The sequence below is a fragment of the Vanellus vanellus genome (genome assembly GCF_965231255.1).
Source record: "Vanellus vanellus genome assembly, chromosome: 2".
Classification (NCBI taxonomy): Eukaryota; Metazoa; Chordata; class Aves; order Charadriiformes; family Charadriidae; genus Vanellus; species Vanellus vanellus.
In genome coordinates, this window is record NC_138906.1 from 99,794,234 (window position 1) to 99,812,273 (window position 18,040).

The window sequence follows — 18,040 nt, forward strand, 5'->3', positions numbered from 1 at the left end:
ATATACAAAGAAAAAACGATTATGGTATTCTGAATAAGAACAGAGACAACTGAAAGCTTGGTTTCCTATGGATTTGTCCTGCCTGTTAAATTATGATACAAAATAGGCTGTAGGGTAAGGTCATTTTTCTTCATCTTTCAGACACTATTTTCATGCAGTTTGCAGAACTTACTATCTTTTAAACCACCAGCTTTCTTTCAAATATGTGTGAAGCCAACACTTTCAACCCATCACATCAAATCTTAGCCTGATAGACAGGGTAATCATATAACTGAAAGTACACATAAAGGAAGGTTAGCTCTGTACTTGCCTTTCCTCTTATACTCTTTTCATAGCCACATTTTAAAACAGAGCACAAGACTATACAGACCTATACTCTCACCCCATATTTTCATGCTCAGTAAATAGACACGAATCTGAAAATTCAAAGGCTGTACCAAGTCGATCTGTGCAAGAAATAGTCAGGAGTAGGGTCAAAGGTCTGTAAAGAGAAGCTGAGAAACATACCAAATAGGCGCACAAGATGAGATTGCAGTCAGAAGTCAAGTCAAAACATAGAGAAGCCTGGGGACAGTACTGTAAGGTAGTATATGAGACAAAGAATAGGCAGGACTAGAGCAAAGTCAGTGCACGAGCAAATAGCAGGATGCATGAAAATGCTTCAGACAGCTGGCATACTGAGCAACTAGAGGAAACAAGCAGAACTGTGCAACATGCTTCATAAACAGAACATAATCTTAACCTTCTCTGCTCACTAATTTAACTGTCCAAGACCAACTGTAACCAGATAGTGAAGACGGCAGCTCAAGCATTCAGAGATGCTGAAAGGTGTGTTTGCCTGTCTCCTCTCACTCCATTAAAACCACCCTTAAATTATGAATTCTAGTGGGCGATGTCAGACAATCCCTCAATTCACACCATTCACCTGGACAGTGTCATTATTCCAGCTTTTTCTATAGCAGTCAGTCCTACTTGATGTTGTCACTCTCATCCCCAATTTCAACTCATTACAAGCAGTCTTGAAGACAGGTGACACACGCTGTACTCCACCTTCTTAAGCATGTGCCTGCAATTTAAACAATACTGCCAGTAATTAATCAAAACTTCTGCCTTGCAGGCAGCCAGAATGCCAGACATATTAACTAACAGAAAGTTGCTCTAGCACGAAACCTTTTTTAGGAGAGCCTGCAAAAATTCAGTATTGCTTTAATTAATAGCAGGGTGGCAGCTCCAACTGATTTCAAAACCATAACTCCCATACAATCATTTCAAGCACCAGCTGATGCATAAGCAAAAAAAAAAAAAGTTTCTTTCTGATGAGCTGAACACACATAATTGGTGTCAATGAACTCCTCAGGATAAAGGGTGGAGAGAAAAAAAAAGAAAAAAAAGAAAAAAAAAAAAAAAAAAGGTATTTCACCTATTTCACCTCTCTATTTCCAGCCAAATGATTTGAAACAAGGTTTCCTCACCCACAAGACATGAAGTGCTATTTAATATACAATAGAAGGAAGTATTGTAACAAACCATTTAAATTATGTTTGACAGTTACAACCACATAGTAGATAAAGCTATACTGGCAGCATCACCACTGGTCTACAAGGCATCAGAGAACACAAAAAGGAATGGAGTAGCAATGTGGCCCTAAATACTGTTTTTCTACACACATTTTTGAGTAGGCAGTTATATTTTCACCACTGTAGAAACAGCATCAGAATAGCAGATCTGCTGCAGGAGTAGAGAATGCTGAACCTGAGGCTTTTACTCAGCCTCTCCCCCAAACAACACAAAATCCCAGCACATACATTCCTCTGATACACTGAGATGGCAGCCTATAGAGCCACTACAACTGTGTCTGTTTAAATTTAGCATGGAGGTAGGCTGTGTAATACAGATAGACTTGCATGGGATAACCATCTACAGTATTTACTCCTTGATGGGTAAAAATACAGATTATTTTTCTAATAACATTTGTCTTCTTGTGCATTCTCGTACTTAGGGCTTACAAAAACATGAAGGTTAAAGTTTGAAAAGCAGTATCTTGTGCTTAGTTTTTAAGAGCTGCCTTACTCAAATGAACATGCTCACAAAGTTCTGAACTCACACCTCTTCTAATGAAGTAATATCTAACACAAAAACTGATCTTTTTTAGAGAGAAAGAAGAAAAGAAATCCACAAGGGGCTCAGAAGTCTTCTGAAGGTTACGGGAAAAAGAAACATTAAGGTTCCAGAATAAAATGGCTTCCTGTGTATATGGACACACAGACCTTAAAAATGGAAAAAAGTCAAACACACACACACACACAAAAATACACGAAGTTTTATCAATCCACAAAATTGAAGTCAAGCAAAATTAGGATATTTTCCACCTGGAGTTACATTGCTCTTACAGACACAGTGTTATTTTAGTCATGGGAATCTACGTGAGATTTATAAAGTTAGTGGTAGTATCTTATTAGAGCAAAAATCATACACATATACTTTTTTGACCCAAGCCTGAACCAACCACTAAAGGTAAATACATGTCAAGAGCAACAACTCTGAGTTTGACTAAATGCTTAGCAGACAGACCACCTGACAGAAAAGATACCAAGTATTCCTGGTATACAGGCAGTGTTAATGGGAAAGTTCTCCCTATTTCCAAAGAGAAAGGTGGGAAACATGCAGTCTGTACAAAAAGGAAAGGTCAGTAGCGGGAGGTAAATAGTGTTCTCTTTAGCTTTAAGAGAAGTAAATTCAGTGGTATTTGGGTTGGTCTTTCAAAATGTGATCTATTTCCTTTAAGGACTTCTTGAGGGACAAAGACCCTTTTCATACCACAAGGATTGCTGTTTGCTCTCACACCTGCAATACCTGTATGAGGGCATGGCTGTATGTTTTAGCTTTCTGCTGCCAGTCTAGAAAGTATTTTATGAAGCCAGTTTTGATGGTTTGCAGGTTTCCTATATACTGCAGTTTGTAACTTCCATAAATGATATTAACAAGGATGCTTAAAGAAAAGTGATGGTGGTTTAGGCATCCTGGCAGCAGTTTAAATAAGAAGTAATGGTTACTGAATTTATGGTGAAAAAAAAAAAATAAATCCAAGTCCAGGATTCCAACGCAAACAATAAAGGCATACCTTTAATACACAGGTGACAGTGTAACTATAGTAAGTCTCTCCAACAGAGCTCCTGTGAGGACTGAAATACTGCAGGACCATATGGGTGCCCACAGCCTGTAGAAAACATTGAATTTTGAAATGGAAGCTTTTAAAGGAGAGGATGACATGGATAAGCTTGGCAGTAACTTCAAGATGCTCCTCAGAATTGAAGAGCTCATTTGTGTACTCAAGGCAGGCTACTATGCCAACATAGCATAGGATGTTGGCATTCAAGCTGGTGACCTTAACAGTGTTTAAGCTGCTGATTTACAGCGTATAAGGAAAAGTCTGTGACGCCTTCACTTATTGCACGTTTTTCCAAAAGGGGTTTAAGGAACTGTTTTGATGAATCTCAGAAGTATTTAAATGCAAAGTCCTCACTGAGCAACTATGGGTCTACCACAGTTCTCCCCCTTGTGTGCTTTGGAAGGTTGGGGTGGGGTTAGCAATTGGGGTGGAGGACTGGAGGATTAGGTTGCATAACAGAGCTGATGAGTAAGTAATTCGGCATCTTTTTAAGCTCCCAGATGACAACATAGCCAGCTACCACAGCATAAATATTTCCCAATGAATGACTTATTTCTTGCCTTTCTTGAGCACCATAACTAAAAGACCTATGAAACACTTTCAGGAGATGAGCTCGAACAAAAAAAAAAAAATAAAAATCTTAAGTTTACTAATGTGGAAAAAAACACCCACAACAGAATTGATAGTTTTTACAGCACAGTAGAATTCACCCTTCCTCTATAGCTCTCCTGTAATCTGCCAAGTACAAATGACCTCCTTGCCCTTTATAAACTTATGCTAACATATTCCCTCATTCATTTCACAGGTACCAACTTCCTCTCTTTTTCAGAAGGTCAGGTTACAGATGTTGAGGAGTTGCTTAAATTTTAAATTAGCTTATCACCTTAAATTTAGTTTTTAAAAGTTCAGTGCACAGAAGACATTTGAATCACAGAAGCTGTCCAACAAAATCCTCACCAAATCATATTTGCTGACAAACCCCTTTTCCTTCTTACTGAAGTACTTCTGCAGTAGCACTGACCACTTCAGCAATAAAAAGTAACTGTTATACAGATTGCTTTACCAGCCAAAACCAAGGCAGAACAGAATTTATGCAAATAGCTTGTTCTGACTTCAAGTGGGGTCCAGTAGACAAAACAGGAAAGTTTGAGGACCTGTGCTGATGAATGAACTGATCTAACTTCTTCAGCCAATGTAAGGTGCAACAAATTCCTAGATGTCACCCGGAAAGCCAGTGTGTAGAAATACATGTCCTTCCCCAGCTTCATGGTGATGTGCTTTGTCTGTTCTGGCATTCTCTGCTTACCAGATACCGATTTTATTTGGTCATCATTGAAATCTCATTTATATTTGGGCAAGCAGTTCCTCCCCAGAGCTTGTTAACCTAACGTATGTGCAACAAGTGGGTAATTGTCTTCATTACTAACCACTAACTGAAGGGGTCCTAACTCTTCTGTCACAGCAAAAGAGCGTTTTTTAATTTTTTTCTTTTCTTTGTCTTCCAAAAAAGGAGGAAGTTGTCTGAAAGAGTCACAAGACTTAAGTCTGCTTCTGAAATTGGACTTTGTGGTCCAGGAGAGCTGCCTTCAAGTTAGAAAGCAATAAAACACTTGTACACAAACACACTTGTGGAATACTTCCAGTCCCATAAAGAAAAGGCTTTAAATCATCTGGACTTAAAAGTGGATCAAAAAGCTTAATATTCCATGAATGGCAAACTAAAGGTACAGTAATACAGGCAGCTGCTCCAGAAACCTATCAAAATACTTCCGAAACCAATCTTTGTAACCAGTTAGCAATCAGATCTTTTTGTACCTGCTAAAGCACCTGATCCCTCTGGTACATAATGTACAATGTCCTGATAAACGCTGTAATTTCATCAAAAAGCCAACTTATTTATATTATATTTGGATATTTTGGATGAAGATCTGCTCTTCACCCAAAGTCCTCATCCTTGGAAATTATCCACAAATTTCCTCTGCTGCTTCATTTTTTATGTGCTGACTTGTGCTCAGAGTTAAATGAATGTACTTTATTCAAAACTTTCCAGAAGACTCTGAATGACCATTAACAGGACCCAATTAAGAGATCATAAGGTTAAGATTATCAATGCCTGGCTCCAAAACTTCACTGGAGATGGTACTACAAGTTTGCAAGATTTACAAAATTGAAGAATATAAAACACAATTCTGACCTTTCTGGGATAAATTCTAGATGAATGTCTTGAGTGTTGACAATTCACCATGCAATTCAAGAAAAACATGGCCACCTTTTCAGACATAGCATAAGAGAAATACCAGTGGTCCAGTAACATGAAATACATTTTTGTGTATGTAGAGAAGCGTAAATAACATTGGAATTAAAATACTAGATCAAAGGAGGAGAGGACAGTCAGTACTATCTGCTTCACAGAAAACCTCTTTCAGGTAGTAAAAGAAAAAATAGTGAAACTTTGCAGTGGAGTGAAGTTGTGATTTTTTTCTTTTAAATTTTAAGCCCAACTAATCGTTACAGTGATTACTTACCTCTCTGTTAAGGTCCATTTACTATAATAACCCAAACTGCTGCCATTAATGTTGCTCATATAAAAGTATTCCTCTAAAAACAAAAAAGGTTTTTGAACTCTGAATCCCAGTTACAACCCTTGCCACGCCTCTTCTCCATGGCATTTTTCTGAACACTTCATAAGGGACTACAATAATTTTGGTGGCTTCATGACACAAAGTGAATGTAGCTGCAGCTATGCAAGACAAAACACTTATTTACCTGACTACACTGTACATTCCAGTAATATTCCATCAAATCACTACATGTAGTTTTCTGCGTTTTCTGTAATTGGTTTTGCTCACACATGAACAAAATCCAGGGAATAATTTTAAAAATTTAATGTAAGTCTAGACTTTCAATTGAATTCTGTAAAAATTACCTTAAAATTAAATTAGGTATATAGGAAATAGTTTGAACTACTCAATGTGCGTTATTTGTGCTACATTCAGTGTAACTACAACCTTCATACCCCTACAGATTCTCCTCAGACTTTCCCACTAGTCCCCTCTGAATCTACTATGTGGGATAGTTAAACAGCTATTATAGCATTCTGTCAAAAGCCATTCTGCTGTTTCATCAAGTTTTAGTAACACAACATGGCCCGGAGTTACCTCATCTATTTTAGGTCATCCAAACAGTCCAGCTACAAGTAAAGGAGAGGTCCACATGGGCTACTTCATTTTGCTGAGCTACCAATTATTAAGAGTCAATTGAGTCAGCTGAGAAAGAAAACAAGCCTGTCTCTGCTTCTATGGGTGGACTGCTGCTAAAGCCCAAGTTGGCCTGGATACACCTATACTGTGCAGGAGTGTCAACATACTGTCCCACAACAATATCTTATTTCAGTATTGGACAAGGGAGTTAAATTTCCTTTTGTTTTCACACTATACTTGTTTGTATACATTTGTTTTTAAAAACACATGCCTACACCCTTTTTGTTCAAAGCATCTATTCATTTTTACACAGATTTTTCACTGCCACAAACTTTTAGTCAGATATTCAATGAAACTGAGATAAGCTACAGTTCTGGCCTGAGCTTCACCTGACAGAAAGAGACCTTTATACCATGAGATTCCCTACATGAAGCCCATAGGTGTAACCACTCACCATTTGTGGCCATATCTCAGCTTCTGGTTTTGAACATGTCCTTAAAACTACATTGTCTAATGAAATCTTAGGAGGATGTCAACACCAACAGCCCGATTCCACTTAGCTGCAGAGGAACTCAAAGTTTCTGTACAGACTTTTAATTTAATGTCCCTATCCAAAGCCAAAGTAAAATATTTTGTCCTTTTTATACTACCCTTAAAATCTACACAGTGAGACACAGGAAGATTCTTTGAACTTCGCTGGCCCCTAGAAACAACATGGTGGGTTTCTCCAAAATACTTCCACAGAGACTTTGGTTAGAAGTCTACAAACATAAAAGCTTTTTTTTTTGCACAACTGCACCAAAAATCACAGGTCTCTCTCAGGCCTTTGTGAGAATCTACATTCCAAAGATAGCATTCAAACACTGCCAACTTGGGCATCTGCATTTCTTATGACTAAATCCAAGTGCACAACAATCTGTTCTTGGTCATCTCTCACACCCTGCCTGAGACAAACTTATTGATGCATGAAGGACCAGCAGCACTCCCTCAAAGTAGGGTACCATTCAGAGCAGACAACATTCCTAAAAGCTTATTTCTGGGATGGCACCCCAACTCGCACCAGGAAAGAACTTTTGAAGGACTCTCTATAACCTCACCCTTTGCTTCTATAGCCTCATCTGAACTTGCTTTTCTATTTGTCAGGTCTTAAAATCTTGCAATTTCACTGCAAATTTAACCATGAGTTCTGTAGGACTGTTCTGACTCTGTACAACCATTCAACTTTGGAGAAAGGGAAAAAACCAACACCCCCCGCCCCCATGTTTTCTATTGACTTTCAAGGTAGACCAGTAAAAAAAAAAAACAAAAAACAAAACAAAACAAAAAAACAAACCTCACCATAAATTATAGCTAAATTTTCTTTGTGTTTCAGGCCACCTCATACACAATCACTGAACTTCCTAAGTAATCATTTTTAATTGTTCTTGAAGAAATTAAGTATCTACCAACTTACTTCCCCAAACAGGAATATCTTTGCTTTCAGCTTTCATCACAATGGAGGCGAAGGTCATAGTTACTGGAATGGCATCAAAGTAGGAAGAATGAGGAGCCACAGTTAATATTGCTGCTTCTGCTGGCAACGCCTGTCTGCCTTTTACATTTATCCAATGGAATCCACCAGCAAGCCACATCATTCTCATTATTGCTTTCAGCAAAACATCCACTATCCTGCAAAAAGTTGAGAAAACAGTTATGCTGCCACGGGAATACCTTAAAATAATGAAAAGAAAACGTCACATAAAAACTTTATAAGCATGACAAAAGTACAGATATGATATGCTGCTTAAACAGAGCAGGAACACTGCATAGACATTTTGTTTTTTCTTTCTCAGCAGATTTAAGACCACTTTGCAGGTAAGCTGCCATTCAATTTCATTTCATGCCCTCATATGAATGCTTTTTAATCACAGTAAGACTGGCATTTATTTTACCACTAAATTAATTTTGATTCAGACTATCACTGTGGAGTTTCTTCTATACAACGTCTAATAATGCTTTCTAGTAACACCAAAAAAGCTTTAATAAACTAAGTCCTGAAAAATGCTATTAGGATATTGCTAGAATGCAATGGGTTCGAGTTTATCCAAACAAAACAGTGAAGAAATGTAGGGCAGAGAGTCTCAAACATGGGAATACCTACAGAACACATATGGGGAGCTGTGGAAATATTTTATTCTTCCCTTCTCCCCATCTCCTCCTTAAGTGTTTTGGGTTTGGGTTGTTTTGTTTGTTTTTTCTTTTTTAGTGGGGTTTTGTTTGCTTGTTTTTTAAGCTGACAGTCATGAAAAGAGAAACATTTACCTGGAACCAACACAGTGCAAAAACCAAACACCAGGAATTATTATATTCACAGGGACTGGAGAGCAGGGTGACACCAAAAACTAGATGAAATGGGGGAGGGACAATAACTGTATGCAAGATTGAAGGCAGTCCATTATTCCTTTAGTTATTACACTGATACAATTCCAAATTAAATGCAAAGTGACATGCCCCTATGGTTCTCAATGTCTTTCCCTCCTGTGATGCAAAATACAATCAGCTTCCCTCATGCTTGTGCCAGCTCCCAATTTTAAAGTTGTCTTAAGAACAGGTGATACACTCCTTTCTTGCTCCTCAAACAGCAGTTTTCACAGATGGGTGAACACTGTCTTACGTTCTACCTTCATTTGCATTCCAATATCAGTAAGCAGAGACTTACTAATAAGCATCAAAGCATGAAGTAAGACCTAGAGAATCAACAGAAGTTTTGTCAATTCATCACAGGGTAGCGAACAATGGGGTAAAGCAGTTTAAAACAACAATTTAAAATACGAAATCTGGGCACATTCCATACTGTCAATCTTCATAACAAGAAGTTGACATTGCAGGAATAATTGAAGTTGAAGGATGTCACAATGAACCTTCACACTACAAAGGTAAGAGGCCAGACATGATCAATTTTTCTTCCTGTAATTCCTGGGACACCTGGTAAATCAACAGTTTTAGTTTTTAGTTTCTCGTCTGAGGCAAGTGTTTAAATAATAATTTTTATGGTTTTCTTTTGAAGAGAAAACCAGGTCTGTGGAACAGCTATCAGGTATTTCCAATCTTCTCGATTTCAAACTGCTGAACTAAATGATTCCCTCACTATTTCACCGCATCAGTGACTTACTTTCGCCACCAGGAGAGGGGCTTTTCAAGCTCTTGCTCATCAGATCCCATTGAAGCAATGAATGCAAAAGGCCAGGCCAGCAACATCATAAAAGCAGCAAAAAAGAGTCGGATAGGAAACAGAGTCAAGGTCATGAAGGCAATCTGCAAAATCCAAAACAAATGCATTATTTTAACACAATCTCAGCCTGAAAAAGTCAGCAATTCCTAGAAACTGATCTGAAGTCTTAACTTAAAAATTTCTAATGCTAAAACCAGCAGAATATGCTTCAGTTCCAAACAAACAATTGTGGTGTACACATAACAATTTTGTATTCACCAATCTTAATTATAGCTGAAACAAGCACACTCTTTAAAGTTAATGCAGTCTTAGCTATCTACACTTCTTCAGACCCTATGTTTGTCAGTGAATACATCCGCATGCTCTTTTCCCTTTCTGCAACCTCACATTAAGTAAATATTTAGCATGGGTATGTTGTAAATCTTACTGCACTACAGAGAAGCCATCCAGTCCATCACAGCAGCTCCCAGCCAGTGATGTGCACTTCAGCAGCGTGCATTCACATGGCAATACAGGACTCAACGTGGAATGCTCTCTTCCAGGACTGGGCAGGCATCAGTTCCTCTGTAGAACGTTCTTTGAACCAGAAGCTGTAGGGAACCACAGTAGGGAACACTGTGCAGAGACCTCTGGACAAACATCCAGACACACACGTGAGTTTAAGTGCTAGGTCTGTACAAACACGCACAGTCCCCTGGAAAGCAGAGGTTTTCAAGAAGTTATCCACTCCTGGGAAGCCATGGTGAACCTAGTTGCTTCTGCACCTCCTCCCAGCACTCTAGTTCTCAAATAGCCCATTCCCAGCCAGTCAGTCCTCTGCCCTCAATTTTGGGGAAAAACATGTCATGTTGGAACTTCTCCCACAGTCTTTTGAAGAATTCTCCCCAAAATAGGGCCTTCCTGAGCTGTTTGGAGTTGTTCCCAACTGTCCTCCAGAAAACATAACTTAGCAACTATCTGTGCAATGATCCGCTATGCCAGGAAACAGTTCCAGGAGCCAAGAGCCCCATCTTTCTCACTCAAAGGACAGAAAGAAAGAAAAAAAGCTCTTAAAGCAGAGGAGGGTACAGCTTCAGGAGACAGAGAACTGAAAACTTGTTCGAAGCTGACTGGGGGTAGCACAAGTGCTCCTCAAGGTGTACAATGGAGGCTAGCAAAACATGAAGAAGACACTATGAAACAGAAGGACCATGTAAACAAAGAGAATTCAAAAGGACATATGCTACATATTCACAGGTGTTCCAGATGAAGTAGAAAACCACGTAGTATCACAATGGCTGGGCAAGGATGAGTAACAAGGCATAAGGTGCTGTCTCACGTTATGCTTAATCTGATGCATCTCCAGGCTGCTGCGGAAAGCATTATTCATATTCTTCTTCTCTTCCCTGATGCAGATCTAGTCATCATGCAGCTCAGTTTTCCATTGATCAGTTCCTGCTTCCTCTCACTTCCCAAAACAGTTCAATAATCAACTCACCCTGTAGCTGCACAAATCTGTAGATCTAGGGTAAAGGTAGGGAACACACAGCAAGAGAAAAGCCTGGGCTACCAGTATTGAACCCTAAGCTACCAGCCCACTGCAATGCCAGATTTTAGAGTGATGGTCCAGACTTGCACTGTAATCTCATAACAACCACGGTCTCAATCCCCAAAACAGGATTACCGTCCCTGGGTGGACTGCTTTAGTTCGCAGAATTGGAAGGAAATGGATTTTCTTTTTCCTTAGACAGGCTAGTTTCCCAGATGAATCAGTTCAACTTCCTAAATATGATACCCTGTTCTCTAAATTGAAGAGACATGGATTCGACAAATGGACCACTTGGTGGATAAAGAACTGGCTGGACAGTCACCCTCAAAGAGTTGCGGTCAACGGCTCAATGTCCAAGTGGAGAGCAGTGACGAGTGGTGTTCCTCAGGGGTCAGTACTGGGGCCTGTACTGTTCAACGTCTTTGTCGGCGACATGAACAGTGGGGTCGAGTGCACCCTTAGCAAGTCTGCCGATGACACCAAGCTGTTCGGCGAGGTAGACATGCTAGATGGGAGGGATGCCATCCAGAGGGACCTGGACAGGCTGGAGAGGTGGGCCCAAGCCAACCTCATGCAGTTAAACAAGGCCAACTGCAAGGTCCTACATCTGGGTCAGGGCAATCCCAAGCACAGACACAGGCTCGGTGGGGAATGGCTGGAGAGCAGCCCTGAGGAGAAGGACCTGGGGATGCTGATTGACAAGAAGCTCAACATGAGCCAGCAATGTGCGATCGCAGCCCAGAAGGCCAACTGTATCCTGGGCTGCATCAGAAGAAGTGTGGCCAGCAGGTCCGAGGAGGTGATTTTGCCCCTCTACTCCACTCTCGTGAGACCCCACCTGGAGTACTGCATCCAGCTCTGGAGTCCCCAACATAAGAAGGACATGGACCTGCTGAAGCATGTCCAGAGGAGAGCCACGAAGATGATCCGAGGGCTGGAGCACCTCTCCTATGAGGAGAGGCTGAAAGGGTTGGGGCTGTTCAGCGTGGAGAAGAGAAGGCTCCGGGGAGATCTTATTGCAGCCTTTCAGTACCTAAAGGAGGCCTACAGGAGAGCTGGGAAAGGACTTTTTACTAGGGCATGTAGCAATAGGATGAGGGGGAATGGCTTTGAACTAGAAGAGGGCAGGTTCAGATTAAACATTAGGAAGAAGTTTTCCACTTTGAGGGTGGCGAGATGCTGGAACAGGTTGCCCAGAGAAGTTGTTGAGGCCCCATCCGTGGAGGTGTTCAAGGCCAGGCTGGATGTGGCCTTGGGCAACCTGGTCTAGTGGGAGGTGTCCCTGCCTATGGCAGGGGGGTTGGAATTCAATGATCTACAAGGTCCTTTCCAACCTAAAGCATTCTATGATTCTATGATGAAGTTATACCAACTCATGCAACTCTGCATTCATAGACAAGACCACCACGTCTGACAGCAAATAGGGTAGCATTCATCTGTAAACTGGAGAAGAGATAGCAGCTGCCTTCTAGGCTCATAAGATGAGAAGAACCAGCTGTCAAGAAAAAAGGGAAACAAAATGCAGGTGAGGACACAGTCGACACAGTCCTCTTGGATTCACACTCTCTCCCTCCTACTCCTCAAGGTCTTTTCCTATACCAGGCCAAAGCTGATAGTGAGCTATTCAGTCCTTTGCATCTCTGTAGCAATCCTTTGCATCAAGACCACTTTAGAGCCACATCCCAGAACGGAAGCAGTAGTTGCATCCATAAGGTTGTGAAAGATGGCATAAGTGTGTAGAAAAGGACTCTTGGTCTTCTGTGTCCAGAGACAGCAGTGGTGGAAACTACCAGCAAGAAGCAGTTAGTTCCAAGTACACAGGTGTACAGGGTCTGGCTGTGACACTAACGTCTTTTTTAGCAGATGGTAGTGCAGTACCTGTCCACACAAGAAATTTGAAGGAGAAAGAAGTACATTTGGCCCCCGAGGAAGGTTAGGAATTAACAGAGACACTAACGTTTGAAAAGTAGTTCAGTCTACACCTACGGTCAGCTTCTATCCTGTAAAATCTACGTACAGTAGTAGTGTGAAGTCTCAGACACAAAATGGGAGAAGATCTTGTCCCCACTAGCCCCTGTCAGAGATAAGAATGCAGGAGACACACACTCCTTGTCTGATGTTGTACAGACATCTTATTTCAGTGATCATATTTCCAGATATTTAGGACACTCACCCAGACATGTTTTCTATGAAAATTACAAATTCTACCTGGCAATAAGTCATATGGAAACACCTGTGTTTTGAGATACATTTTAAGAAAAGCGTAAAGGTCCATCTGGAGCTGTACCTTGCGAGGTTCAGCTTGTGACCAATTTTCTACAGAGTTTGACTACAGCTCATTTAACATTTGCTGGTCTACAAGATCCTACATAGTTTTTCAGAAGTCGAAGTGTATGCTGTGAAAGACCAATGGACAGCAGGAAGGAGAGGATGGTCTTACAGCTTGTAACAGAAGGCTGCCCTGGGAAACTGTACTCTACTCTTCCATCAGAAGAGTTTCAATCTGATGAAAGGTAACTCACTTAAACTAAATAGGTATCATATGTTCTCCTCATTTAGAGACTCTGCATTCAGATTTGAGTATGAACTTGCAATGAAGGTATAAAAACTTCTGTCCTTTTTTAAGTTCTCCAAAACATCAGGTCCTACATATCTAAGCACTGAGCAAGAGAATCATAGTACCCTTGTTGCTCTCTCTGCATGCCTCCGTTTCCTGTCTTGAAAGTCACTATCATACCTCTCGTGCACAGAGAAGCTGAAAAAATGCATCTTTGAAATTAGCGATACAATGAGAAACATCATTAAAAACAGTTTATTCACAACAAAATTTCCATGACTTATTACAAAGTAATGGTCACCTATTGAACAAAGAAAACAGAATCATGAACTGCACATTGAACATGGTAAAGGTTTTGATTTTTGTTTTAAACATATCAGATGGAGACTACATCTCGCCCCACACTTTCACTTCCTCACTATTATCATCCCTATAGCCTCAAATCACCAAAGACACACTGAAAGAGCTAGGAATTCATTCCTCAACAATTCTCTTACTACCTGCTTTCCCACTCTGCAAGTTCCCCGATTGACACAGTCATGGAGATAAATGCACGAGCAGAAATTTTCATGTGCAACTAAGACAATCTAAGAGCTCATTGCTGCTAAAGACAGTGGTCCTGTTCACTCTCCCCTCAATCCTCCCCTTGAGTCTGCTCCAGCACTTATCTGAGCTTGCAATGAGCCAATATGCTCATTAGAGTGAAGAAAAGCAATCCCAGCAAACTAAAACAATCAGAATACAGAAAACCACAATAATCTGCTGGTTTAATGAGCCAAATCAGCTCACCAAGGCACCAAAGGAACACCAGCATTGGTGCAATAAAAAGGCCAGAAACACCAGAAGCAAGGAAAACAGCATTGTATTGTATTTTTAAGTGTCAGGGAAACAAAGCTATGAACACTTTGTGACAGCTCCAGTAATATTTCTGCCTGTTCTGCAGAGGTAACTAGAATCAAGAGCTTTGACTTATGCGATAGGTGCTCAGAGGTTGTTAGGACGAACAAAATTCATGGTTAATGAAATCATGTCTTTCTTCCAGAAAGGATCTTTTTATTATAGTACTAAAATAAAACAGGTAGCTTCAAGAATGACCCTTGCTGTCACCCTCAGATCAGAGTGAAATAACCATCATTTCTACAGGAAGCATGAGAGTCAGTTCTCAAATAGGCTTACTGCTTTTACACTCTTGTTATCTCCCAGTTTTTATAAAGGCAATAAACGACAACGTGAACAATTTCTTGGCACTCAAATGGGTTTCTTTTTGCTGATGTTCTTCCTCTTTGTGGTTGTTTTGTTCTCTTACTTTCTTTTTTTTTTTTTTCATTCCCACAGTCTCAAGCTGAAGTGTTCTAAAATGCATGTACTTTTGAGTTGTATTAATGAGCAAAAAAGCTAATCTAACCTCTTGCAGGATGCAGGAGGGATGAGGTGGTAGTACAGATAATGGGGCTATCTGACAGAGCATCAGCAACAGACAACAGAATGTCAGACAAAGCAGTCTTGTCTCTCAGTCCCGTGTGCTCACTAACTTCTTCACGTACCTCCAGTCCCCACACATTCCTAATCTTCCTCGAGAGGCTTTGCAATCCCAGAACTCACCCCTGTTAGATTCAAAGGGCAGAGAGAAAAGCCTGTGACACAATATGTGCCTACAGATGAACAGGAAGTGAGTTCAGCTGTAATACTTCATACCGAACCCTCGGTAATGGGCCAGGACTGTATGGAAGAGAACGCACGTTGCTGTAATTCACTGTAAAGCATCCTCCTCATTCAAGAAGTCTCCCTTTCTGGGACAGCAGCATTTCTCATAAGTGGAACAGTTCCACAGCTCTACAGTTCTTCTAACAGTCTCTATCTCAAGTACAACTTCTCTTTTAATCAGTGGAGAGGTTAGGAGAACATGATTAAGGCAAAGAAGAAAATCTATCACTGTTCTGTATGGTGGTTTGTGTGCTTTTTCCTCACATAAAACTGCAGAAACAAGACTGCAAGAAAGGCTGGATTGAAGAACTCTGTGCCGCTGTACATCTATAAAAAAGATTGTTCACTTAAAAAGCAAGACCTAGCCACACTGTAAAAAAAATACAGAGCTTTAAACGCATCTTACAGTTTTAATTTAAAATAACAAATCCTTGAAATCCAGTGGCAAAGCTTATGTCTCATACACATGCACAGGACAGCCCATAGAGAAGACAGGTATGTTCTACGACCAGTCACTTCGCTGGTGAAGTGGCTAATGGTCTGGTAGGACTAACTACAGACCAGCAATACCAGTAGCTCCTATGAGATACTGTAAAAACTGTCAAACTGGCACTGTGCCCTCCCAACAGTATTTTTAAAATTCCTTATAAATAACCAAGTAGAAAGTGACATTAAAAAGATACATTAACACTGCAAAAATAAAACAGTTTTTGTTATAATTATATACAATCTTAGTCCATATGAACACATGCTATCTTTGCTTCTCTCTTCTCCCTAAGAGACTTCTACCTCGTTAATTACGCAGAAAACATGACTTAAGGAAAGGACTAGGGTTACCCAGAAAAGAAACAATTACAACTATGCGATTTATTGAGGGAGCTCTAGGTACAAACTGCACGAGGCAAATGACACAAACCTTTTTTGTCTTTTCCTATTCAAACAACAATTTATCAGTAACCACTGAATTCAGCATTTAACTGTATCATTCTAGGAAACTTGATTAAAAAGAATAAAAACCTTTTCCACTGCAGTCTACTATTAATTCCTAATTCCTTGGCTGCCAGATACTTAACATGAGGCACATTCTGATGTTTTGTAAATCAAGCCATACAAGTCTTGTGTAAAGCATCTGGACAGCAACAGGGCAACGCAACAATCAACCTCGCTCTGAATGTAAACGAAAGTTGGATCTAAAGCACCTTGATCCGAGACGTTTATTAGTGGATCTTAATTTCCGTGTTGATAGGGCTGTCAGGCCCCCAGAACGACACCCTTAAGGAAGTAAAGTATTATAGCGATGAAAGTAATAGAAATGGCCAAGCCCTTATTAGGTGAGCCTTTGATGGTATTTCTTCGTCCAGCAAGTGACCCAGATCTTACCGAAAGCCTAAGACAAGGGCCATGTACTCTGAATATCCAACCACCTACTGCTCACCCTTCGAGGAGCGAGAGGCAGTGGCACAGAGGGAAGAGAGAAAAAAGAAAGAAAGAAAAAAAAAAAGCCATGCAACTGCAAATTTGCATTTTAATACCGATTCATGTCATCTCATGCTACCTGTACAATGCGTAAATTATGCTGCAGGGATTATTTACCCAGGGGCCAAACTTCAGGCGCACGGGATGCCTCAGCCCAGGCATACCTTCACTCGACGCTGGAAAAGCGTGCCTCCACAGGACTGCCCCCCCCCCCCCCCCGCCCTCCCTTAAACCTCCCTTAAAATATTTTTTTTCTTTTTTTTAAAAAAAAAAAAAAGCTTTTTTTTTTTTAGTATAAAGCAGCAGCGGAGAAGTTGTGGCACACGCCCTCCCAGCGGCGGGCGCTACAGCGGCCGTTGGCCGCGCGAGCCCCCTCACCTCACGGCCGCCCCCACAGCCCCCCGCCCGCCACCACACCGCGCCGCCGTCCCCCGTCTCTCTCCCCACCCCCCCGGGCCGTCCGCCCACCCACCCGCCCGCCGCAGCCCTCCCAAGCCCGGCTTGAGGGCGCACACACACACACACACCCACCCCGATTTTCCCCGGTCCCGCCGCCCCCGGCGGCTCACAAAGCGCCGGCGGTGGGGTGTCTCCGCCCGCCGCAGGACGCGGCCCGCCAGCCGGTGCGCCGCGGGGGACGCGCGGAAGGAGGAGGAGGAGGCGGCGGCGGGAAGAGAGGAAGGGAGGGAGGGGAAGGGGGAGCGGCGGGCCCTGCACGCCCCTACCTTGGCTTTCTCCAGGGGGCTGAAGCGCAGCTGGTGCACGAAGGGGCTCCGCGGCGGCGGCCCGCGCTCCCGGCTGCCGGCCACGCAGCATCCCCGGCCGCGGCTGCTCAACTTCATGGCGGGGCAAGGACTAGGCGCGGCCCAGCACGGCGGAGGGGGCGGGGGCGGACACTGCCGCGGCGACCGCTATGTCCCCGAGTGGCGGCGGCGGAGCCGGGCGAGCGGGCAGGAGGGCGACCACCGGCGAGTCGCCAGACTCGCTCGATCGCTCGCCACTAGACGCCGGCCCCCGCCCTCCCGGGGGCCCGCGCATGCGCCCTGCGCGCCGGCTACAGCGGCTCGGCTGGGCGCCGGTTTCCGCGTCGGGTGGGTGGGAGGGAATGGGGAGGGGGAGGGTAGGGGGCTGGGCGGTGGTAAGGATGAATATCCGTAATATCAGCCGTCTCACAGGTCTTGTAAAGCAGTTCTGG

At 42.1% G+C, this 18,040-nt stretch overlaps 1 protein-coding gene across 1 annotated transcript in view; it reads right to left on the bottom strand.

Annotated features, from left to right (window-relative positions):
• The window catches only part of LPCAT1 (lysophosphatidylcholine acyltransferase 1), a 68,065-nt gene extending 50,373 nt beyond the window's left edge, over positions 1-17,692 (bottom strand). The window contains exons 1-3 of the mRNA XM_082479671.1: positions 17,571-17,692; positions 9,521-9,663; positions 7,823-8,037 (exon numbers count right to left, since the gene is read on the bottom strand). Of these exons, the coding sequence (XP_082335797.1) occupies positions 7,823-8,037; positions 9,521-9,663; positions 17,571-17,687 (475 nt within the window). The 5' untranslated portion in view covers positions 17,688-17,692. The remainder of the gene's footprint in view (positions 1-7,822; positions 8,038-9,520; positions 9,664-17,570) is intronic.
• Positions 17,693-18,040: the final 348 nt, after the last annotated feature.